We start from the raw sequence: 25,310 nt of genomic DNA, 5'->3' as shown, positions 1-25,310 counted from the left end.
TTACTCTGCTGATTTAGTTTGTAGGGTAGTAAGTAAGACACCGACACAGATGGTGGTCAGCATTGGCAATTTTCTCTAAAGTAGCTTAATTGTTTCTGAAGAGTGAGAGAGGGAAGAGAAAGTACAATTTTGTGCCCAGTGCTGCTGTCACTGAATCATATAATCTGGCCCAGTTAGTCTAGGTAGAGATTGAGCTGTAAGATAAATTGTCTCAAAACATGCATGTATGCTGTGCACACTGCGTGACAGAGTGTAGTGGAGTTCGCCCTCCCTTCATCATTTCATGTGCTGCCATTCACCAGAGTGAGTTCAACCAAGAGTGCAGCAGAATCAACACTAAACCAACATGCCTTTCAGATGTGGTTGCCTGCAGCCATACACATCCAGACCATCAGATGTAGTAGAGTGCAGCTATACACATCCAGACCAGAGCCTCTTATGACAAATAGATGGTCAAGTTGCTGTTGCTCTTAAGAAACAAATACTGCACGGAGAGATTCCTCTTCTGAGCCCTAACTCAAAACCGCTTAGGGAAGTAGAGGAGGACTGCCAGAGTAATTCATTCATTTTTCTTCTCTGGCTTTTGCCCTTTCCACTGTACATTGTTTTTTTTATTGCTGGAATGGAGTGAATCAATGACAGAACTTTTTTTTAACTGCCTCTGGTGTTATTTACAGTATGTCATGTTTTCTTGCTCTTGAACAACAGTGTGTGAGTCAGTGAAACACATGCTGTTGGTTCATTTTGCTGTGCTGGACGTCACTGCTGTCGGCCTTCTTGAGACTCCTGGTGACGCAGATCCATTTGCACGCCCCCCCTCCTTACCTTCCTCTCATTTCTCCTCTTATGTACAGTTGGTTGGTTAAAGCAGAGCTAGAGTCAGTGGGCGTATGCAAGAGAGGGTGTGTGTGTGACTGTGTCTGTGTCTGTGTGTGTGTGTGTGTGTGTGTGTGTGTGTGTGTGCGCGCCTTCATTGGGCGCATGCGAACTGAGGCCCACAGGGGAGAGCCCTCCACAGATCCAAGCCAGCTGCCCTGCTCTAAATATTTTGGTCCAAGAAAGAGTACAAGAGAGGGGGAACCCGCATGCGTCCGTCTTCCAGCGAAACCGCAGCGCACTGGGCCCAGTTTGCTACTGGAGCATACAAACGAGGACAAGCAACTAAAGATGGCAGACTTCAACCCCTTCGTCTAGGGGTGACCACCTTGTCAAAGTCCTTTTGGATGTCCACATTGTCGTTGCTCAATGCTCTTCGAGCTGGCATGTTGTCCGGGAGGAGGATTTTAAAGCAAACTATTTGACCCCCAACCCCAGGTTTAAACTTAATCAGGCTGTGTGGGGCTTTCTGGGGAGGAAGAGGAGGGGGGCGGAGGAGGAGGAGGGAACCCGACAAGACGGTGGGAGGTGGGAGGCCACCGTGGGGCTCCTGCACGATAGAGGAAAGGAAAAGTAGCAGTAGTGGGGAACTGGGGATTGCAGGAAAAAGAGGAGGAGATGGCTACGGGAGAAATCACCACACTTCCCACCGCACCTGAAGACAGCGGCAGCGGATGTTTTCCGCCGGGGAACTTCAAGGATCCCAAGCGGCTGTACAATAAGAACGGAGGCTTCTTCCTCAGAATCAACTCGGACGGCAGGGTGGACGGAATCCGGGAGAAAAACGACCCCCACAGTAAGTACCTCCAGACAGACCCATCTTTCCCTTTCTGTGCCATTACACTACAAGGCACACAAGGCATCTGTTGTTTCTAAGTAACAGAGGAAAGATAAATCGGTGAATGTGAATTATCCAACTCAGTGAGGTTTTATCCTCCATTGGCAAACACTGCAGCTAAAGTGTAACTTTAGTTCAGCATAATATTTACTCTTACAGCAAGAATGTTGACAGTGTGTGTGATGCTTATATATTTAACGTAGATTGTCACCAACATTCAAAGTCACAGCTACAGTACCTGCTTTTAGGATTCGCACAACAGAGAAACCATGGAGCTAAGCCAAAGGCATTCTTGATATGTGTGTGTTAATGGAGTGGCAATCAGTGAAAGTATGTCACCAAGTTTTGGAGCTAAACTACTATTACAGTTAAGCATATTAGCTTTATTTAACCAAAAGCGATACCTGAAAAGAAATTTTGATCAAATTAAAAGGTAGGTCTTTAATATTGTCACATTTAAGTAGATTGAGTAGATTTGACATCTGAGATGCCTCTTGGTGCCTTTGCATAATTTTGATTATAGGAGGCTATGTCCCCTAAGTTTCATCATCATAACTGAGAAGGAGGGATTGGGGGAAGCAAATAGGATGTTTCTTTGGAAAGCAAGCCTTCAGGCATATTGCATCAGATACGATTTCAAACAGGTGCTCTCAAACAGCTGTCCAAAATATAATCTGTTCAAGGAGAGAGAGGACATTAACAACTTGGCCTTCTATTTTTAGAATGATTTAAATATCACACAAATCACAAGTCACAAAGCCTAGTAGTGTATCACCACAGTTGTCCACTGTATCACAATTGCCTATTGTACTGTACTGTACATGGAAAATGAATTGAGCCAACTTTGGCAGATGGGAAATGTTGATTCATAACAGAACATATTCAGTTTCTTGCAACACTGTAATCAACCCCTGATATTTCTTTTTGCCAGTCCCTTTCCGAGGACGATACTAGGCTACTCACCATCAACACTCTGTGATAAAGCTTGTGATAAAGCTTTGTGTATCATCTTTAGAAGCTCTGTGGATGTGGGTTGAGCAGAGACATGAAACAAATCTGAGGGAAAGCTATCCTTCCATCACAATAGCTGTGGGCCATCCTATATGCCCGGCAAACAATCTGGTCCACTACACAAAGAAGAATTATGCATCCTCTCAAGGAAGAATGTCTCTTGATGAATGGCTTTAGTCATCAAGGCACCACCCCGTAACTACAGACAGATGCCCTAATGCTGTGTGAACTTTTAAATGGAATCATCCTGATTGCATCCTAAAACTTACCTTGCAAGGCCCCTGTTTAGTAGGAACATTCTTTTGCTTGGTCTGGCTTCATGTGGTCCGCTGGCAAGCACTGTTTTCTGTCTCAAAGTAAAAGTGAAAAGATATGTGGAAAAGGGCATTTTCTTCCATCCAGCAGGTACTGTCTCAGAAATCAATCATGTGTGCTACTGTGCACACTTAACCCATTAAGACCTGAGGCCCATTCTACAAATGCCTTCGTAAACCAGTAGTTCTCAAACATTTTCGTGCCAAGGACCCCCAAATTGATGGATATTTGGCCGCTGTATATATTTGACCCCCCATCTGAAAATGTTTTGTGCCAGGGACCCCCAGAAGAGAAGATTTGAGTAAAAAAGAAATGTAAAACAATAGCAGATATATAAGCTCACACACGAAGTGACGCGCTGTGAGCTTGTACATCTGCTATTTTTGAGAACCACTGTTCTAAATCCTATGAGTTTTTTTGAAAAATGTATGTTGCCATATGAATATAGCTAAAATCCGAAATGAGACAGATGCTTTCCCGGTTTTAAAGGGGTTAAAAATGGGTTAAGCAACCTTATTGCTACTGTAGCTTTAATGTTGGGATAATACCCTTGACTGAGGGGGTCCCCGCCCCGATTGAGGGTTTTAGGTCGTAGTGTATTGTTTGGTTTCCTTTGTTGATCTCATCTTAATATTTGTTTGATTATTTTAATACTTTCTACACTGCACATTTTATTAAACGTATTCATGTTATTTTATTTGCTTATTTCTTCCATTTTATGTAAAAGCACTTTCTAACTTTGTTTTGATAAGTGCTCTATAAATAATGTTTATTAGTATTATATTATTATCCATTGGCACTGAGACAGTTACCTCTCGAGCATGGTAATTTAGTTTGGGATCATCTATCTCCTTTGCATCTCCTTTGCAAATAAAAGACAAAGTGTATCCCTTCAGATGAAAACATCTGCAACATTATGCGTGCAAATAAATAAATATTTATTTGTTTCCTCAGTAAAGCTTCAACTCCAGGCAACTTCGGTGGGGGAGTTGGTGATCAAAGGAATGTCAGCTAACCGCTATCTAGCCATGAACAGAGATGGAAGACTGTTTGGAACGGTGAGTAGGCTGGGCTGTCCTCCCACAGTAAAAACTTGACTTTGGCAGGTTGTTATTGTGCACAAGTAGACATTGTCTTGACATTAGAGCAGTGGTTTTCAAGCTTTTTTATGTCAAGGACCCCCAAATTGATATGAATTTGGCCGACAGTTTAAAAAAAGTATACCGGTACTTGAAAAAAGACCCAGTTAATAATACATTAACAGCGCATAGTGCTACACAGCTCAGATGCTATTACTGCACATCAATAATAATTATAACTGAGGAATTAGGGAATATAGTGATAAGCATTCACAAACATAGATTTATATGGAAGTAATGTTTTTACAGTATTACTTTTTAAGTAGGCGGTCAAATAAAATTCAAAACAGACAGTTCATTGGTTAGTTACCATAATTATTGAGCATTTGTACTGTGTAAGACAGGATTCACAAACATCAGAGACATTAAACATGAAAGAGGGTTGTATTATTAAGAAAGTTCACATGCCAAACTGGTTCAATTGGAAAAGAGTATTTGGCCGTATTGTTTTGGAAACCAAACATTTAGCAGGTTGCCAAAGAGGAATCCACCCTCTGCTCTGGCTAGAGAGGAAATGATTAATTCTACACGGTCTCTCTGGCAAAGCTGCTTAACTACTGTCATCATTAATAGAACCTATAAGAAAGACTACTTATGCCTAAGTGTAAATTAACCAGTTAAGGGCTGGAGTCCAGCAACAGATGGGTCAGAGGTTTCCACCAGCCAATGTTGCTGGTGGAATGTTGTTGGTCCCTGTTGAACTATATCCTTGAGCAACACGGTTGGATGAAGTACAGTATAAATAGAATAAAGATGCCCATGGTGTCTCAGAGTGATGCCTGAAGAGACAAATTCTTAAGTGGAACGTGTGTAATATGAAAATGAAGGGCCTTAAAAAAATATATTGTATTAATTTGTATGACAAATACATTACATTTACAGCAATACAACTTAGCCCTGATTGCTAATGTAATGATCATTAGATAGAGAGGATGTGTGCACATTGTCTGAAGTGGTTTGCTGGTTGCAAAGAATGCTCCACGACCACGGTCCTTATAATCATCAGGGAGTGTTTCCTGCTGCTTTCTAATTACTACAGTAACAACAACCACCAAAGGCCACCAAGAGAGCAAACTCATCACATACAGTACCACACCATATCGTCGCGGTCGGGTGGAAACCTTATATGTCTGAAACGGTTACATTTTGGGAAATGTAAAAAAAAGACCCTGTGTTTCTATGGATCCAATGTAGTTATTATTTAGTCACAAGGTCTTGTTAATACTTTTCATTGGGTCAATCATTATAAAACCCACAGACAGACTTAAGCACTTTCACTTTCAAAGTGTTTAAAAAGTAGCGAAATAGCAGATCTACAAGCTCCCAACGTGTCGCGATATGATGCGTTGTGAGCTTGTAGGTCGGCTATTTTCACTACTTTTGTGTGACACTGTTGTACAGCATTAATTTACGAAAAGAAAAATACAAGGCTTCTGCCCGACAGCGGCAATATTATCTTCTGTTGTCAGCATCATAATATTCTTATTATCGTGTGCATATTGTATTGATAATGTTGAAGTCTTGCAGACCATGTCACACAAACATTTCGCTGCTTGATGAGTGAGCGACAAATATACCACTCTCGCTTCTTGATTATCATTGTTAAAATGCTGGAATGTTGTTGGTCCCTGTTGAACTATATCCTTGAGCAACACGGTTGGATGAAGTACAGTATAAATAGAATAAAGATGCCCATGGTGTCTCAGAGTGATGCCTGAAGAGACAAATTCTTAAGTGGAACGTGTGTAATATGAAAATGAAGGGCCTTAAAAAATATATATTGTATTAATTTGTATGACAAATACATTACATTTACAGCAATACAAATTTTCAATACAAATTTTCACTTTCAAAGTGTTTAAAAAGTAGCGAAATAGCAGATCTACAAGCTCCCAACGTGTCGCGATATGATGCGTTGTGAGCTTGTAGGTCGGCTATTTTCACTACTTTTGTGTGACACTGTTGTACAGCATTAATTTACGAAAAGAAAAATACAAGGCTTCTGCCCGACAGCGGCAATATTATCTTCTGTTGTCAGCATCATAATATTCTTATTATCGTGTGCATATTGTATTGATAATGTTGAAGTCTTGCAGACCATGTCACACAAACATTTCGCTGCTTGATGAGTGAGCGACAAATATACCACTCTCGCTTCTTGATTATCATTGTTAAAATGCTCTCAAGAGTGGGAAATGAGAGGAAAAGCAATAATTGATTGTAAAAGTTTGACACGCAACAGTATTTCAATCAAATAAATTGATCTCAAAGGTGGCTTTGAGTCTGGTGCAGTGAATGGTGAAAATACAACTAATTGCTTTTCACCAGGTTTTGTAATTACAGCAGAAATAGTGGTAATGAAAATAGTCCATCCAGCATGTTGACAGAATGTGCATGTCTGCTTTGTATTAGGGTCGTATTGTCATAGTCTTTGTTCTACTGACATTATTGCACTAGTATTATAACTATTATCCCCACTCTGATATCTGGAGATAAAATACTAATAAGTAGTAGAAATGTAAGTGGATAATCTCTTAGGTTTTTGATTTTTTTCCAGATTATATTCAACCAGGTTGCCTGCCCAAAGAGCCTTTCTTTTTTGTGTGTAATAGATTATTTTCAGCCACAGTCAAGTACCAAAGGCCGTCTTGTTGGGTTGGGTGTGGGGCTGTTAACACCCTGAAACAGAGGGATCATTTGACCCAAATGTTATTGATATCATTTCCATGGGTTTTGAATTCAAGAATCCAGCCAGCAAAGCAAACTACATTGTTTCGGTTGAGTACTGCAGGTCCTAGAATATCCACTAAAATAGATGCTGTCTGTATATTTAAAAAAAAGGAAAAGGAAAAGAAAAGAAAAAAAGGAACCACATCTGTCAACCTCCATTTTCAGTTGTAATAATATCCCTGGGCAAACATGGTTTCCTTTAAAGAAATACAGAAAAATGTCTTTATTAATGAGGGAAATTGAACAGGAATCCTGTCTACCCAAAAGTCCCCATTGAAACAATGGTTGCATTGAGGTCTGAGGTGTTTTATGAGCTAAATGAATTTAGGTGAAATGTCAGTATGACCAACTTTCTCCTCTTCCAACAACATATACTGTATGTAAAACAACACACATTCTTCTTACTGTCATCCACATTAAATGTAAGCTTATTTTGATTTCAAGACAGTATAGAGATGCCCTTAAGGTTGAATTTATGTGGACGTTCCATAGCTGGATCAGACTTAATTTGAAAGGGATTACAGCATATTATGTGGTGAAGAAGAGAAGTCATATAGTTGGACTAGAATTGTACCCATATGTGAATAGTACAGCAACTGTGACCAACCAGAAGTTCAGTACATGCTTTTATGAATTCAGGAGCACAGCCATTAGTAAATACTGCAGCCCCTCTAACAGTTTTGTGTGATACATACAAATGTCTCAAGCAGCAAGTTTACATTTCTGTATACGTATGTATTTTATAGCCTGTATATCACAGCACCGTAACTAAAACGTTTTCAAATAGCTGCTCAATCTGAATTATGTTTTGATCAATGTTTCTCTCTTTTACTCAGAGACGCGTGACAGATGATTGCTACTTCCTCGAGCGACTCGAGAGCAACAACTACAACACCTACCGCTCCAGGAAGTATCCAGACATGTACGTGGCAATGAAACGGACTGGACAGTACAAATTGGGAAATAAAACCGGACCGGGCCAGAAGGCCATTCTTTTTCTTCCCATGTCTGCCAGGTGTTGATCCAGCATCTGTCTGATGATTACTTAAGGTTCTGGAACAAGTGATAAAGAAAATGAACATGGACCAGAGTTGACAACGAAAATGCAAAGTGTTCCCCCAGCATCGACCAAAGTGGCTGTGACCCCATTAACCATGTTTATATTTCTGCAAAGGATTGCTGGCCGTTTTACTTTGTTTTAGGTTGTCTGTCATTAGTTCCAAACATTCACATTTAAAACCGGTCAGTACAACTGGTGTACTGGTGATGTACTGGTGCCTTGCTCAAGTGCAAACGACAACTATGTCATTCTTTTTAAATAATAATCGCAGAGCAATTGTCCCCCATGGCTATGGGATAAGCATCCCGTCAGGCAATGCTCCTGTCCTTTTGGCTTATGGGATGTATTAGAACTAGCCAATTGCAGACATGCAAGTTCGCTGGTGCAAGCCAGCGCTACATTTTACACCTGCCTTTAGTCAGTCTTTAGCCTCTTTTACAGAGTTTAGGATGCTCTGCAAAGCCTACACCACACCTAATATAGCCTTATTATACAATCTTGAAATCACAGGCTGTTGAGTACTGTTGAGTTTCTAATGCTGGATTTGAAAATAACATGTTTTGGGTGATGTGAGACTATAGATGACATATACTATATCTGGTAATCACATCCATGCTACTCTTTAATAGCTGTAGGCAGAAATGTACCAGCCTACATCACTATTATTATTAAGGCATACATCCTGATGGAGATTTGCCCTATACAGAGCTCACCTTTTATAGCTTTAAAATAGAGAATTAATTAGCTATTAATCTTCATCAAGCAGTTCTGGTAGAGAGCAGTCCCATTCAAGACATTCCAACCCATTCTGGCTTTAGTTTTTTAAAGCACAATGTGAAAATGCGTTTATTTTACATAATGGTGATCATCATGATTCTTATTGCACCTTATTCCTTTGACAGTAACAGTTATTTTAAAAACACGCGTGTGACTCACATGTGGAAAACACAATTGATCATAAATACACTTCAGGTAGAAGTGAGCTAGACTATGCTGCATCATTAGTCTTATGAGGCAGATCAAGTTGCTTGTTTAAATATGTTGTCCAGTTCAATCAAGTAAATGTAGGAACAACGCAAAACAAATTACGTTTCGTCCGGTTTAGCAGCTTCTCGAGGACTCGTTAGGGTTTCAGTGCCAGGGGTAGCTCCCGGTGGTACAGCTGGTAAAACTTCCCTGAGTAGACCGCCGGAAGCTCCACCATGGTGAGGTCGATTGCGTCGAAGCCACGGTCCAGGCCGTGAAGCAGTAGCCTGGCTATGCGGGTGGTAATGGGTGTCGTTTCGTTAGTCTTGGCGAGCTCGGCGAGGTCCAGCCACTCGCAGCGCAAGCACTCCTGAGTGCAGAAGTTGATGTCATAGGTGAGCGGGCTGAGGCGACAGATGATGTACATGTCTGACATGCCGAAGGCTCCCGGGAGGTTGTGCTGCTGCCGGATGCTGAGGAGAGACCTGAACTGGGAACGGATGCCAGTTTCCTCAAAGACCTCACGGATTGCGGTGGCACCTGGGAAGGAAGAAAATACTTTATGAAGGTTTACTTTTGAGTTTCTTTAATTCAAAGTTATCAAGAAAATGGCCATCCCTTGCCAAAATCTGATGCTTTAAGTCACGTGTCTACAGTATACTGTAAATAAGAAAACATTTGATGCTGCTTTGTTGGGTTGGGTTCTGTATTATACTATAAAAGCTGCTTTGAATTATGGTAAAAAGGTGAAATTTGAATTTTACAGCTGTTTCTTTGCTTATGTCATGTATTTGTTTGATGTGCGGTACACATGAATGTAGGTAAACGTAGTAAATCAAGTAAGTTAGACAGAAGTACTGTATTTGTTGCTGTGTTGAGTGTGCATGGTACTCACCGATGTCTTCTCCAGGATCAGAAAGACCACCAGGGAACTTCCATGCATTCTTTGTCTGAAATTGAAGGGGAAGAAAATCATGTTTAATGTAAATTTATCTAAAAAAAAGTAAATCTTGCAGTCTTAAAATGTGGCTTTTTTTTGCGCTTGTCACGTCACTTGTTTTTAAGAATTTTCCAGAAACAAGTGACGATATCCAGTACATTTATTTTTTATCCCTGCATTAATTTCAAGATAGGTCCCCTTAAATCAATAACATTTATGAAGCTTGCGTCTACATCTATCTTGCGCTACTGTTACATTTTCCACCTATTGTTTCAAGTAAGTAGTTCGGTAGGTAGGTTTAAGAAAACATTCTAATAGTCAGTGTTTGATTAAATGCCTTAACCACTTGAACCTTATCGTCCTCCTTATTCTGGGCATTTCATTATTGACGAAAATTCTGCAAAAATGTATTTACAAGCTCATATGAGCTTGTAGATCTAAGACATTTGTTGTACAGGAATACAATTAAGGGGGGCAAGGATAGATCCTTGGGTGACCCCACCACTGAAGTAAATTATATAGGGATTTAAGTAGTTAAAGTAGACCTTTTTATACAATATCTGGAATTATAATTAAGACAGCACTGTGCGGCTGGTAGTGATGTGCCGATACCACATTTCTTCAATTCGATACGATACCGATATTTTTGGGGACGATTTTCCGATACAGGAAACAGAACCGAAACGGAAATGCCGTTAAACCGGAAATGGAAGTACCGGAAATGGCCGTAAACCGGAAACGGAAGTATATTAAAAATTATTGATATTTTTTTTTAAGTATCGATACTCAAGCGATACTCAGACAATCGATCGATATATCGATACCAGTATCGATACGCACATCACTAGCGGCTGGCTTTCATTATAGCCTTCCAATCAATTCTGACCCAAGTGAATGCATGAACTACCTGGCCGACTAGAAAACTAGAACAGTAGTCTAGGACCAATGCTCTATCGTTCTAGAAAGTCTTAAGGTCATTACACACCGGCGATTATGCGAATATGCAAAAATACGCAAAATTCGGACTCGTTCCGAATAATTAAAAGACGCTTTTTCGCTCCGCGAAACTGATGTGGAAGCTTGCATTGACTTTTTTGTTTAAAAAAAAAAAAGGATTTATTCGCATGAAGAATTCGCCCCGGTGTGTAAGGACCTTTACAGTATGATGTTTGTGGTGTGCTGAAGTTTAAGTCCTAGAAAATATTTGTTGATATTTAATGACAGTTTGCTGCTGGTTAAATTATGATATAGTGTTGTCGTGTATATATCTTTTCTAAAAAAGAAAATCTTCTAGCTGATGAATTGTGTATACAGCTTTTTTTCCAGTACAAAGACTCGTTCATCTTATTTTACATTTTCTTCCTTGAACAGCCTGTCTGTAAGATATAAGAATGCACATGGGCCTATATTTTCATATTGTATTGAAACATTTATATTTTAAGCCATTTTATAAATGCAGAGGTTGAAAGGAATAAAACAAAAGATTGTGTACCAGTAAAAGTATGACTAATTGTGTAACTGTGATGTCTCATACTAAAACATCTCATCCCCACAAGGAGTATGGTAATATACTGTAATAATCATTACATTACACTTGTTGGAAATGGTTTTAATAGCATTGTGCACTCACTAAAAGGTCTTGCTCACACAAATGTTACTGGCAAATTATGAGAATCTTTCAGCGGGGCTATTATTCAATTAGACGCTGTAACCCATTACCTCATTTAGCACTCAATCTAGAACTACTGTGCCAACGGTCACAATTGCTTGTAGATCATTACGGGAGGTGGGGTATTAAAGAAGGCCGTCTAGTCAGAGTTAAAGCTGCAGTCCAGAACTTTAATTTAATCAAGAAAACGTTATTTTAACCAATCTGCATGGTGGAGTGTGTTAACCCATTAAGACCTGCGGCCGATTCTACAAATGCCTTCTAAATCAGTAGTGCTCAAACGATTTTGTGCCAAGGACCCCCAAAATGAAATGTATTTGGCCACGGACCCCCATCTGAAAATGTGTAGCCGATCTACAAGCTCACAGCTTGTAGATCGGCTATTTTCACAATATTTATCTGTAGAACCGAGTCAAACTAGATGTAATGTCTACAATTCCAAGTGCTTGTCAGGATGGGTCCCCGGTCCCCAGTTCAAAAATGATTATGATTATTTTGATTTTGATTATTTTGGTGGGGGTCGTGGTCTGAACAGTTTGGTAACCCTTGGGGTAGGACACCTACTGGTTGACAAGTAGTACTACCTGCAGCTCATAGGCGCAAAACGTCCCCTAGCTAAGCAGGACGTGCAGGATAAACATTTTGGTTTCCCACATGGGAGGCCGGGGTTCAAATCCCGGGTAGGACATGAGGCTAACGGATTGCATCTTTTAATTGGAGGGGGGTCTGTTTCAGGGCATTTTGTAACCCTTCATGAGCTCTGGACTTACTTAGCCTGCCAGACAGCCTGTGGCCAAGGGCCAGCCTGTCATGGAGCTCATTTCCAGTAAACGATTAGAGGGGGTGGAGGAGTAGAGAGAGGAGAGATAAAACACTCCCCACCACCAGCGGTGGAAGGAGTTTTTTTAATTAAGTAAAAGTAACAATACCACCATATAAAAATATCCTGTTACAAATCGTTGCTGTCGGGCAGAAACCTCTTATCTCCATATTTTAACTTTTTGTGTTTTTCATAAATTAATGCCCTACTGAATCATACTACAGTGTTACACAAAAATAGTAAAAAATACCAAATCTACAAAACAAGGCACGGAGCGGCGCACTTTGAGCTTGTAGATCTGCTATTTTTGAATATGAATCCTGAAAAGTAACCGTTTTGGACATAATGAGGTTTCCACCTCACAGAGAGACGATATTAAAATACTCTGTTACAAATCAAAGTCCTGTATTAAACATTTTACTTGAGTAAAAGTACAAAATGTTGTCATCAAACTCATGCATAAAGTACCAAAGTAAAAGTACTCACATCTAAAATATCAGATCTACAAGCTCACAACGCTGTTGGGATCATGTATGTTTTGAAATAATAATCTAAATCTGCAAAGTAACCAGTAACTCAATTTCTCAAAAACTTCTAGTGGAGTGCAAAAGAATATTTGAGATGTAGTGGACTAGAAGTATCGTAAAATGGAAATACTCAAGTAAAGTAAAAATACATACAGTACCTACAATTGTACAGTACTTGAGTAAACATACTTTCCACCACTGAAAACACTCCCCACACTTTTAAACTACTAGTTACTGCCTGTGGATCTGGAGAGAACCACAGTTCTGATACATTATATGCCCACAAAACTCTTGGCATTCCCAGGATGGATAATATGCTGTGGGTATTCACATGCCAAGCCAGCACACATCAGCTGATCTGTCACATTTTTTCGTCTTTTACAGTACAAGGCAGAAAAAAAATCGTTATTCGTTATTCTGCAGGGCTAAAAAATAACTTCAATTGCATCAGAAATACTGTACGGTATATTATTTCATAAAAGTAGTATACTAAGTACAAAAACACTGTGATTGAGGTTAATTTAATGAAGTATAATTTTACCAACTAAAGAGGAGTGATCCTTAAAAAATGAAATCACCAAAATACTGTTTTTGCTTTCATGCAATCAAACGTTTGCAGGAGTAGTGTGCCACTTCCGTCTTTATCTCATTTTAGAACAAAACTCTCCAGTTGTGTTGATGTGCCACTTGAGAATTCAAACAGGCCTGTATAGTGGAGCAACAAGGAGCCTGTTATATAAGTCTGCCTCATAACAACCTCAGTATTACAGGAGGGGTCTGTATGGGCAAACATAGAGACACTCTCAAACTCTAAGTTGTTTAGCTGTATTCAGCCTGTGTAAACACCAGCCTAGTGTGTTTGCTTGAAGCCAAGCAATGTTTGGTGGACTTTAAGGGTGAGGGGTGCTACAGTGAATGTCTTGGGGGAGAATTTGACCCCCATTTAGACATAAGGTGGACAGAGTCGTAGGCTAAAGGGAAGGAAACTTCCCATATAAACAAGTCTAATGACAGCCATTTTTAGCAACAGGCATGATATAACTGGTGCCATTCATTCAATATTATTCATTATCTCTGCCAGACTGAAGGCAGGGCCAGAGATTATGTTTTCTACCCCGTGTGTGTTTGTGTTTGTGCATATGTGCAAATGTGTCCGTGAGTGTGTACTGTGTGTTTAGTGTTGAGTCCACGGGTAATCTAGCTTCTAGCAACTAGTACACCGGTCAGCTTGAAGTTTCTTTGCACACTCACAGTAGGCCAACCACTGAATATTTTTCCAATCCGTCAATGACAACTATGTTATTTTAGTGCATTCCTAATGTCAGACCCACTGTCCCTCCATCCACGATGCTATGGAGTGAAACTGGCTAATTGGGCACAAGCTGCCCATCCGGTGTATGGGATCCATAGCTATAACGGCGGGCCATAGCTGAATGGCAGATGAATAGGCCGTCTGGGAAGCAGAATGTCCCAAGTTCGATGCCCGGCCCGGCAATGTGTCAAGGTGTCCCTGAGCGAGACACTTAACCCCAAACAGAGAGATAGAGAGTGAGACACAGAGAGGCCGTGCGTGGCACCTATGACATGCACACTGCACCCAGACAGAAAGAGACACAGAGTGACACCGTGGTAACCTCGCGTCACCAGGCTTTCCACCACAAAGCCGGGTATTCATTCTAAAACTGAGCTGTGTGATCCGGTTTATATATTTTTTTAAAAGTGTTCCGGTGGTGTGTTCCGATTGGCGTTGCATTGTTTTTTGTTCATCACATAATGCGAATCAATTAGTTTAGTTTCGCTAGTCGCGCTACCAGTTAGAATAAAAGATGGACATACCAAACGATTATAATACCAAAAGAAACTAAACGATTATGCCAAACAAATTTTAAACTGAGGGAATCATTTTGGAGGTGCACGGTGCCGGAGGAGTTATTTTCGCTCCAGACCGGATCAGAAACCCCCGAAAATGGTATTGATCCCAGGCTAACACCGTGGCACCTATGAGGCAGCCAGAGAGAGACACACACATGGAGAGACTGCAGCACCTGTGAAGCGCATGTATGACACACTGTTCAGTAAACCACATAAATAGCTTCTAAATTAGCCGATCGAAAAGCTTGTCGACAGGCTATTTTCGCACAACACTGTCGTGTTTTTAACATATTGAAACCATTAAGCAAGGCATTGTAGAAGGCGGCTAATTCCATCTGAAAGCTTGTCTCGAGCCAGGTGATGAGCCATGTGGTCAACCTAATGTCATTAGGTGTCCATTCTGTCCAATACCCCGAGGCTTTTTTGACATTGTTATTATTATTGCTTAATTATATTTATTTATATATTTTAGTTTGGTTGTTTTGTTTTGCTTCTTTTGTTCATTTAAATTATTAGTTTTATTCAATTTTATATTTTCACATTTTATATGATCCTATCACGGAAGTGATATGGTTTGTAAAAACGAACAAACGGTAAACTGCAATAACATTCACATCATAAAAAAGAACGATGCACACCTTTAGGTTTCCCTTTCCGTTTGATTGATGATGATGCATGTCACTCTGCAGACAGAGTGACATACCTGTACATACTGACATACATACATATACAGTATGTATGTACCCGGGCAAACAAACAAAACATATGATGAATAAGGAGGAAAAAATAAAATAGATGAACTTTTGGAGACATAAAAGTACCTTATTTTTGTCTTGAACAACGAGAACCTTTCCATTGGACTCATCAACCACCGCACCTGATGAAACAAAGAACTGTCAATGTGATGGCAATAAAAAGTATGTAAACACATGACTCCATTAACCAGCATACATACTAGCTAGCTATTCCACAATCTGCAGGGAGTTAGTAAAACATATAAAAAAACAAAAAATAATAATAATAATGATAATAATCTACCTGTTGGCAGTATAGCTTCTGGATAATTACTGGGTTGGACACAATATGAAAACTTCTATGTAATGTGACTGGCCCACATGGGAGTCCTGGGACTGTGCTTTTCACAAATTCAATCACAACCGAGCAGGACAGGACCAGTTATAGTAAATATTGTCTCTCAAGCAAGCCAGACTATCTCTTCCATAATCTTCGAAAATGCTACAGAGATCCTGTAATTCCACCTGGTAAAAGTTGAGAACAGGAAGCTCGGAAGTGTATTCGACCAATCGAACACAGTGTTCACAAAAGATATATTTTAATATGTCTTTCAAATATCTTTTTATCAAACCCAAGCTCTTAATAAATTCTTAGTTCTTACTTCTCAGGGACATAAACAGGGTGGCAGTAAATTAAATAGGCTATGGGGTAATACAGAACACATAATGAGCGTGACTCTGTTTGAACCACATCCCACTTTGCCTACACTATTTATTTTATTTCATTAAGACATTTTTTACTTATTTGACTTTTCTTCTCAACAGGTTGTGACTAAGAGAGTCGGCTATGTGCTTCTGTTGACAACTCGGGAGGAGGTGGTGAGAGGAAGGAAACTGTGGCACTGTCTTATTCAGCGCTACGGTACGTCTGACCGGGCCAGGTCCGCATTAAAAATGAATCTCCCAGCTGTGTAAGGATGGGATGGGTCATTCTCTCAAGTCCGACTTGGCCTCGTAAATGGAAATTGATGTCATTCCCAATCTTTACGCCATATGGCCACTTCAGAGAGGAAAAGGCCCCGGGTACGGCACAGAGAGCCTATCATTATGTAGCCTGCAGTCCAGGAAAGAAAATGCTTACGGCAGTCTGGGATAGGGATCATAAGAGAAAGAGAGAGAGAGAGAGACAGCTACAAGAAGTGACTTACAGCAAATAGAGAGGAATTATGGGTAACGTAGTGAGGAATTATTGGCTGTTGCTGTGTAGCTTATAGCAGCTTCATTAATAAGCACTATATTGTAAGGCTGGGTGATATGGACAAAATCAAATATCATATTTTTTACCAAAAGGCCTCTGTATCGATATTGTGGCTATTGGGGGAATTAAATTCTTCACATCTTCTTCTTATCTTTCACAAAATATGCACTATTTATTTATTTACTAGATGTTTGATAAATCAGTAAAACCTATACAATCAGGAGAGAGTACCCATTTTATCAGCTTCCGTTGATGCAGTTCTACAAGCTCACAGCGTGTCACTTCGTGTCACACTGCAAGCTTGTACATCTGCTATTTTGGAATATTTTAGAAAAATCATGAAAGTGAAATTTTTAACACAAATCTTCTCTTCTGGGGGTCCCTGGTACAAAACATTTTCAGATGGGAGGTCCGAGGCCAAATACATATCAATTTGGGGGTCCTTGGCACGAAAAAGCTTGAGAACATTTGTGGAATCGGCCTCAGGTCTTAATGGGTTAACAATAAGCAATGCATCATAGGGGAAAACGTAAGCGAACAAATATTACACAACGAAGTCCTTTCTGAGGAATTTGGAAATGTGGCTTGGTCTTGGCTATGCTAGCAGAGTTGAAACATGGATTCAACTAATCTTGGAGAGGAAGAACAATGATGTCAACAAGAGTGGAGTCTTCGATAGGGGGTCTGTGACCCCTGGGGGGTCCTCAGAGTTACTACAGGGGGGCCGGTACAGGGGTCAAATCTAGTACGGGGGTCCCTGGCACAAAATGTTTTCAGTTGGGGATACGCGGACAATTACATATTAACTTGAGGGTCCTTGACTTGAAAATCTTTGAGAACCACTGGTTTAAACAACATTAAAAACAAGCCAAATAAGCAACTACACTTTAGAAACAAGCACAAAAAACCCGCAAACCGTAACTACCAATATTTACAAGCGACTTTCCAGAAAAAAATTGCTTATAATAAGCAGACACAGCATATTGGCCACAGACTGTGAAGATGCTATGGACATGTTCTGACATGCTCACAGGTCATCCACTTTTGGGGAAAGACTACAAGTGGAAGTCTGCCCTCTGGCGGACAGTGGTAAAGTCAACACTTTCATTTTTGTGCTGTCAGAAATGCATTTCCCCTTAGTGCCCATCCAGTAAGGTTCCAATTTCAATGCTATAATAATAACAACAACAATAATAATAATAATGTATTAAAAGAGTATATATGGAATATTAGTATTATTAACAAACAGGACATAGTGGTATCCACAAATGATGGGGAGGAAAAATAGTCAATTTCTTATGGCTACCTGCCACTCCGATTTGGTGCGTTGCAAACCCAGGTAACCTGCTCTCCCCTTCCCCCAGCCAGAGAGCCAAGATGGCCCGGTCCTGTTTGGCGTGGTGGAAGGTGAAACCGTGGCCGGAGGCCGCGCCGGCGCAGCGACTCAGTGAGATGGGCACGTGAAGCCACACCGCCACCTTTCCCTCTGCCTTCCACTGGTCCAAAGAGTCTGTATGGAAGAGAGAGACAGTCAGTCAGTGGAAGGGACAGAAAACACACAGCGAGCTGACTGTGCATGCCGCGGCCATGTATTTGGCCGCGGACCCCCATCTTAAAAAGACAGGGACCCCTAGAAGCGAAGGTTTGTGTTAAAAGATTATCTAAATTATTCAATATTTCCCCCTTTTTTGTGTTGATATTTTTCAAAGATTTTCAAAAATAGCAGATGTACAAGCTTGATCTGCTATTTTTGAATAGCCAATGTATAAAATATGGTTAAAGTGGTTAAAATGATTATGATGCTATATTATCACATTTTGCTGGGGACCCCTACCCCTGGGGGTCTTCCCGGACCCAACTTTGAGAACCAATGGCAAATTAACTTACACCAGTGTGGTTCTCAATTCTCAAACATTTTTCATGTCTAGGACCCCCCAAATCGATACGTATTTGGCCACAGACCCCCATCTGAAAGGATGCTGTGTCAGGGACCCCCATAGGGAAGATCTGTGGTTATTTTTCAAAATCGTGACACATTTTTCACAGTTTAATGTTTAGAAGATCTACAATCTACAAGCTCACAACACATGCAACATATTGTGAGCTTGTCAATTTCGAATAGGCATAAGTATAAAATAGGTTAAAGTGATTGATAGAGTTAATCTCTTATCTTAATTATCATAATGTGTCTAGGGTCCATTAACCTGGTTAAAATGTCCTATTAATAATGGTGTTATATGGGCCTAAATCATTCATGTTAAGTATTGCTTCTGTACTTCCAGTCTCTGTGTCTGTGCAAGCCAAGGTCAAACCCATGCTGCAGGTTTTCTGTGGCTATCTATTGTTTGAGAACACTGTATGCTCTTTTCTACAGCTGTCTTCCTTTAGTGTCACCAAATCATCTCTGACCAGTGACAGGTCAGCCGATGTCAACGTGTTGACCCAGACATGGGGACGCTGTTTTTCCAAAGATAAACTGTCACACCATCATCATCATCTTCATCATCATCTACCATCATCATCCTCATCAGACGACGACGTAATCATCGCTCTCATCCAATCCGAGAAGTCCACCTTCGCCCGGAACCTCATCTATGTCACATCCTATGATGTCATATGTTTATGTTACTGGACACTGTTAAAGCCTAGTGCTTTCTCTGTTACACTACAGAGAGACGGACGACCGATGATGCGTTAATACCTGTGACACTGTAACCTTTTTTCTCTCTGCCTGAATACAAGATATTTCATTACATCCATGGCTGCCTGTCTTCTGAGTCTGGTTTTTCCTTATTGCCTCGTTATACAAGTTATCTGGTACTTTGTGTGGGTCGTAGGGAGAAAACAACTCTATTAGTGATTAAATAGATTTTGATGCTAGATTAACTAAACTAAACATCTGCAGTGGTTGGAGGCAGGTGGTCTCTGTGCGGATACAGGATAGGTGGGTGGGCACTACATTTTCCAAATATATGTTTTTTTTACATTTTAGAAAAAGATTGCCAATTTAACACCGAGGTGCCACCTCTTCCTTGGTGCCCAGTGCTGCCCACCTATTCTGTTACCCTCTGGGCTCTTCCATTGAGAACTTTAGACCCTGGTGTCGGGTAGGACATCTACTGGTTGACAGGTAGTACTACCTGAAGCCAATATACGCGCAATAGAACCGCACTAGGACATGCGGGGATTCTGTCTCGGCTAAAAAGAGAATAGAGAAAACAAGAACATGTTTTGCTCCTTGTTTTCGCCACAGATATCTTGTGCACAAACAAACAAACCTCGCAGTAATTCGCTGAACGCCTTTTCACCCATGTCCGACGGGAAGCTGCTGTCGTCCAGCTTGACCGTTACTCCGCCGAACCTGTCCACTTTCCCCGTCAGGACACGTGGTGTCCCGTGGACAGCGCTGTGGGAGGCATTACGGGACAACCTGTCCACCGTCCCCGTCAAGGGGACACTTGTCCTCCCCTGCGCGCTGCTCTGGGACAACGAACGGACGGTCTGGTTATTCAATAGGCGTGAGGAAACACTCCACGACGTTCTGCTGCATAGTGCGGTTCTCACCAAGGGGAAAAAAGCAGTCATGTTTATATAAACCTGTTAAAACCTGCTACCTACTAAACTACAACAATAACATTCTTGGTCAATGGATTCATAGTCGACTAAACATCGCGTCCCCGGGTCCGTCAAGTCAAATGCCTGGTTTCTATGTACTGTTTAGTGCGTAGATCCGGTCAAGAGCCCGCCTACTGTATCCGGTTATTTATACATGAATAATACATCACACACAGATGCCGTTTCCGTATCCGTTCTAGACCGGATCTGCAAGCTCTAAAGCGAACCCGGATCCAATATCTACATGCGCCGGGTTTACGTAAACGTCCGCCCTCTAATAATGTGTTACACAAATACCGTAGTACAGAGATAACGCGCAATACAAAACAGCTGATATCGATGATAAAGCATAATGTAGAATGTTTACATGCAGTGGTGGGAAGTAACTAAGTACATTTACTCAAGTACTGTACTTAAGTACAATTTTGAGGTATTTGTACTTATTTTACTAGTAAAATATCAATCTGAGAACTTCTTCCACCACTGGGTAACGTCAAGAGCATCACCCGGCGTTGAGCCTTAGTGCACAGTTCGAACATTCTTTACGGTAATATGGGCGGGACTCAACTCCAACCAGGAAGTTTACCACTTCGTCGCATGTTTACACATGTTTGCACTGTTTCACGTGTGGAAGAATTAACATGTCTTCAAAGAAAAACAAAAGCAAATCTAAAAGATCCATTAACGAAGGAGACGTTTTAACCGGGTTAACGGATGACGAACGGACGAGCCTGCAAGCTTTGGTCCAGGAAGGACAAAGTGTCAGCAACAATTCATTCATTGTAATAGACTTCATTGATAAGGGTAAGTTTAACACCAGGCAGATATAGTACTATAACTCATTGGTTCTCAAAGAGGGGTCCGGGGAACCCCCAGGGGTCCTTGAGGGGGTTCCAGGGGGCCCCCAGATAAATGATGGATAGTTAGGAACCAAATGGACCCTTATGGGTCTGTAACTGTCTCTGAGAGTGTACAAATGGAACCAAAATAAATGCACCCTATGGGTCTGTAACTCTGACTGTGAGAGTGTACCAATGGAACCAAATGGACCCTTACGGTCCATTTGGTTCCATTTGTACACTCTCAGAGTTATGGTGGTCCGTGGTCTAATGCAGGGGTTCTCAAAGTGGGGTCCAGGGACCCCCATCATGGCCTGTATCAGCTATTTTCAAAACAGCTTGACATTCTTTGAAAATGTCTGAATATTTATGGAAAATGTCACAAATCTTGTATTGGGGGGTCCCCGGCCACATACACATTAATTTAGGGGTCCTTGACATGAAAACGTTTGAGAACCACTATAACTAACTGTATTCTGTTGAAGTCAATAATACAGTAAGTTATAGATATTATAACTGTATCTATAACTATATGGTGGACTTCAGTCTAATGCATAGCGCCTATGACAATTATCCACATATTATTTGACACCTCACTTTAATATATATAAAGGTGTGCAGGTTGAGCCTCACTGCTGTTGCTACTGCTGATGATGCTGACCAACCACTGTTCATTCTAAACCAGGGGTCTTCAACGTTTTTCAGCACAAGGACCCCCTAGCTGAGGGAGAGACGAAGCAGGGACCCCCACTGCATCTTGTATAAAATTTTGTTGCAGATTAAACTTTTTCATATATTCCATTACATAGCTTCATAGACTTGTTTGACAGCACTCAACTGACAGTCATCAGTTCATGTTGGATTCATGTTAATGTGTAGTTTCAGACATTTAACCCACTAAAACCATTAATACTTGGTAAACTTGACCTTTCACTCTGTACTTGGTCTGCTCTTTTTCCCCTCTACACCAAACCTCTTTGCCAAAAATAGCCGATCTACAAATGAACTCGTAGTTTCCTCCTCAGAATAGGGATGCTAGGGTTCACGTGGATTATGTAAAAAGATCCGGCGGCCCCCCTGTAGTAGCTCTGAGGACCCTCTGTTGAAGACCCCTGTTCTAAACAGTACCTAAACTTGACACTCTATGCACCATTCACTCAAATTACAGGACAGCCTAATAACATAATTCTCAGTGACCACCATTCACTATCATAGAAAAATATGCAAGTTCACATAAATATGTTGTCAATAAAAATTAAGTGAGTGCAAATGAACACGGCCTAGGCATCTTAATTAAAGATGGAAGCAGTATTGTGGAAGGATTTAAAACTGTTTATTTTAAGAACCAATGATGTAAAATAATACGATGAATACAAAAGCAACACGACACGTTATCAAATATCAGTTTGATTGGCTACTACATTATGTGAATAATACAGTACCACATAAATACATTTTAATACAGGCACCTGTGGAACAGGTTAAACTGTCAGAATCCAGGGGGTTTTATAGGTACTTTTAGGAATCTGTGACTAAAAGAGAAAATACTAGGACAGGGATTGAAGTTCATAGTGTTTTCTTGTTATAATTATCAAGGCTGTCTTCTTTGGACAAATAACCATAATGGTATTTGTAACCGTCTATCTTGTTTTTCTGACATCAGAGACCATGTTGGAAACAAGTGATCTCACTTTTACATGTTATCCCTTGGAATTGTTGTCTTTTTCATCCCTAAAATCAAATCAATCAAGCGAGCAAGCACACAAGCAAGCAATTCCCAGCTTCATATTTTGCATTCATGTATGTGTATCGTTTACAGCAGATGACAAGACGCCTAAAAGAAGCAGATCATGTCTAGTCCAGCTGAGCCTCAATTCCATGAAGACAGCCAACATATGCATAGGAAGACCAGTTTTACTGACGAGCAAGACCGGACAGCAAGAGGTATGTATTTGCCACTGTTTAACATGTTTCCACGCACACACAATATCTCCTTGGAATATTGAATAAAATAATCAAAACAAAACAATGCGTAAAATAATTTGGTCTATAATTGTGGAGGAGCTATTCTGCCGTTGGCCAGTTGTGGTCGGGTATGAGGGGTGGGGTGCTGTAGTAATCGGCAGGGGAAGACAGGTGTAACAAACCAGTTAATTGCGGGTATGGGCACACGGGGAGATCGCAGTTTTTTTTTAACGTTAGTTTTTACTTGCAATAACAAAAGTATGCTGTGATTCATTCTACTAAATAAATGGGAACATCACCCAACAGCAGTTATGGTCTGGACATTTTGTTATTGAATGCATTGAAGCACTTAGTTTTCCCCTGCCCAGCCGAGCGGCTTAACAGTTGTTTAAGAAAGTCACTGCACATTGTTTAAAGCTGCTATCTGGAACGTATTAAGGCTCATAGCGCAATATTTCCTCTGGCCTAGCGGAGGATGATGAGTCTTGGCTTAGAGGTAGAAATTTGGTCTCTGGTGACCCAGATTCAAATCAACATTAACATGATGATGATGTTATGGATTGCTGCTTTAATTACAAGCTTTTCGGATTGGATGGCATTGTAACAGTGATTTTGATTGAACAGCTAATAATACCAGTGTAACGGCAACTCTGATTATGGTGGTTTTGTAATGGCAATACTAATTGGACTGCTTTGTAACAGCTGACCTGTTTATCTCTGAACAGGTGTGTTTAGCTTGGCCTGTAGCCTCTTTCCCTGCTGGGAAAGTGGGCCTTCAGAAATGTGTGCTGAACAGCCTCAGAGTGAAGCCAGGGGAGGGAGTCCTGGTCCACCCGGTAACGGGCCCTGTGCTTCAGGCCGAAGAAGTGTTTCTCTCCACCAGGTAAGAAACTGCAGCATTCCACAAATGCCTTTTAAATCAGTAGTTCTCAAACGTTTTCGTGCCAAGGATCCCCAAAATGATATGTATTTGGCAGCGGACCCCGATCCGAAAATGTTTTTTTGCCAGGGACCCCCAGAAGAGAAGATTTGTGTAAAAAAAAAAAAAAAAAGTATTCAACATTTTTCAAACACTTGCAAACACAACAAGCTCGTAGATCTGCTATTTTTGAATAGCCAACGTTTAAAATATGGATAAAGGGGATTATCCCAGACCCCACTATGAGAACCACTGTTCTAAATCCCAACAGTTTTATGAAAAACGTATGTTCCTGTACATACAGTATACCTGTATATAACTAAAATCTAAAATGACACAGATGCTTTCTCGGATTGAATGGGTTCATAAAAAAAATAAAAAAGATACAGGCATGTCTACACTTGATTATTATGTCGTTTTTATTGGTAAAGACTGCCATCTACTGGTAAGGTACTGACAATGACAACTGTCAACTGCATATCTTCCACACATACAGTATCTTTCTGTGTTATCATCAATTATGGTAAGATAAGGCTTTAGTAAATACAATTTCAGAGTTTGAAAATTGATTATTTTCAGACTTAATGGGAGTACAACTGCCAATGGACCCATTTGTACATATTTTGAATGATGACTCTAAACTGTCTCTTACTGGAAAGTCACGCAAAATCTGTCTGGCAGGACTTACAGCAGCCAAAAAGATTATAGTCCAACGCTGGAAACCTCCACATGACTTATCCAAAACACACTGGCTAAGGAGCTTCTTGGACATTGCTCAACAGAGCACAATTTCACTGTGTGGACAAACCTGATATCAGATCTGTAAGATCTGCTGACTCGATGATGCTGTGGATGTGTTGTGTGAATGTGTGGAAGGAGGGCGGGGTGGGAAGGGATGGGGGAATGAAGAGTGGGAAAAGGGAGAAGGGTGGGGGATACTATGTTCAATTATGATGGTTCTGTACTTGAAACGCATATTTGTTTATATATGTAAAAATCAATAAAAATTGAATAACAAAAAAAAAATATATAGTTTAGTGATAAAAGTTTGAATTAATAAAATAAATAATAAGAAAAAAATTGTCATTGTAAAATGTTTTCTTTTTATATTCAGGCTAAAAGATAACACACTAGATACAGATGAGTTCAGGAACTTCTTTCTCCGGTCGTTGGGTAAGTCACTGGCTTCCAAGGCCTCTGGTAGGGTTCAGGAGGCA

At 40.6% G+C, this 25,310-nt stretch overlaps 3 protein-coding genes across 3 annotated transcripts in view; 2 read left to right on the top strand and 1 right to left on the bottom strand.

Moving 5' to 3' along the window:
* The first annotated feature begins 1,371 nt into the window (after positions 1 to 1,371).
* Positions 1,372 to 9,086, top strand: fgf2 (fibroblast growth factor 2). Its single transcript, XM_080415476.1, has 3 exons — positions 1,372 to 1,672; positions 3,995 to 4,098; positions 7,746 to 9,086. The coding sequence occupies exons 1-3, from the start codon at positions 1,495 to 1,497 to the stop codon at positions 7,929 to 7,931; spliced, it is 468 nt and encodes a 155-aa protein (XP_080271602.1). The 5' UTR covers positions 1,372 to 1,494; the 3' UTR covers positions 7,932 to 9,086.
* Positions 9,087 to 9,091: 5 nt separating this feature from the next.
* Positions 9,092 to 20,412, bottom strand: nudt6 (nudix (nucleoside diphosphate linked moiety X)-type motif 6). Its single transcript, XM_080415475.1, has 5 exons — positions 20,034 to 20,412; positions 18,062 to 18,265; positions 15,585 to 15,640; positions 9,831 to 9,885; positions 9,092 to 9,475 (listed from the first exon to the last, which is right to left on the bottom strand). The coding sequence occupies exons 1-5, from the start codon at positions 20,338 to 20,340 to the stop codon at positions 9,093 to 9,095; spliced, it is 1,005 nt and encodes a 334-aa protein (XP_080271601.1). The 5' UTR covers positions 20,341 to 20,412; the 3' UTR covers position 9,092.
* Positions 20,413 to 20,970: 558 nt separating this feature from the next.
* afg2a (AFG2 AAA ATPase homolog A) overlaps positions 20,971 to 25,310 on the top strand; it is a 176,357-nt gene continuing 172,017 nt past the window's right edge. The window contains exons 1-4 of the mRNA XM_080416776.1: positions 20,971 to 21,174; positions 23,029 to 23,153; positions 23,900 to 24,057; positions 25,208 to 25,266. Coding sequence (XP_080272902.1) covers positions 21,012 to 21,174; positions 23,029 to 23,153; positions 23,900 to 24,057; positions 25,208 to 25,266 — 505 coding nt within the window. The 5' untranslated portion in view covers positions 20,971 to 21,011. The remainder of the gene's footprint in view (positions 21,175 to 23,028; positions 23,154 to 23,899; positions 24,058 to 25,207; positions 25,267 to 25,310) is intronic.

Source organism: Gymnoscopelus braueri, assembly GCF_963280865.1.
Source record: "Gymnoscopelus braueri genome assembly, chromosome: 20".
Classification (NCBI taxonomy): domain Eukaryota; kingdom Metazoa; phylum Chordata; class Actinopteri; order Myctophiformes; family Myctophidae; genus Gymnoscopelus; species Gymnoscopelus braueri.
This window is presented reverse-complemented; position numbering and strand designations above follow the sequence as displayed.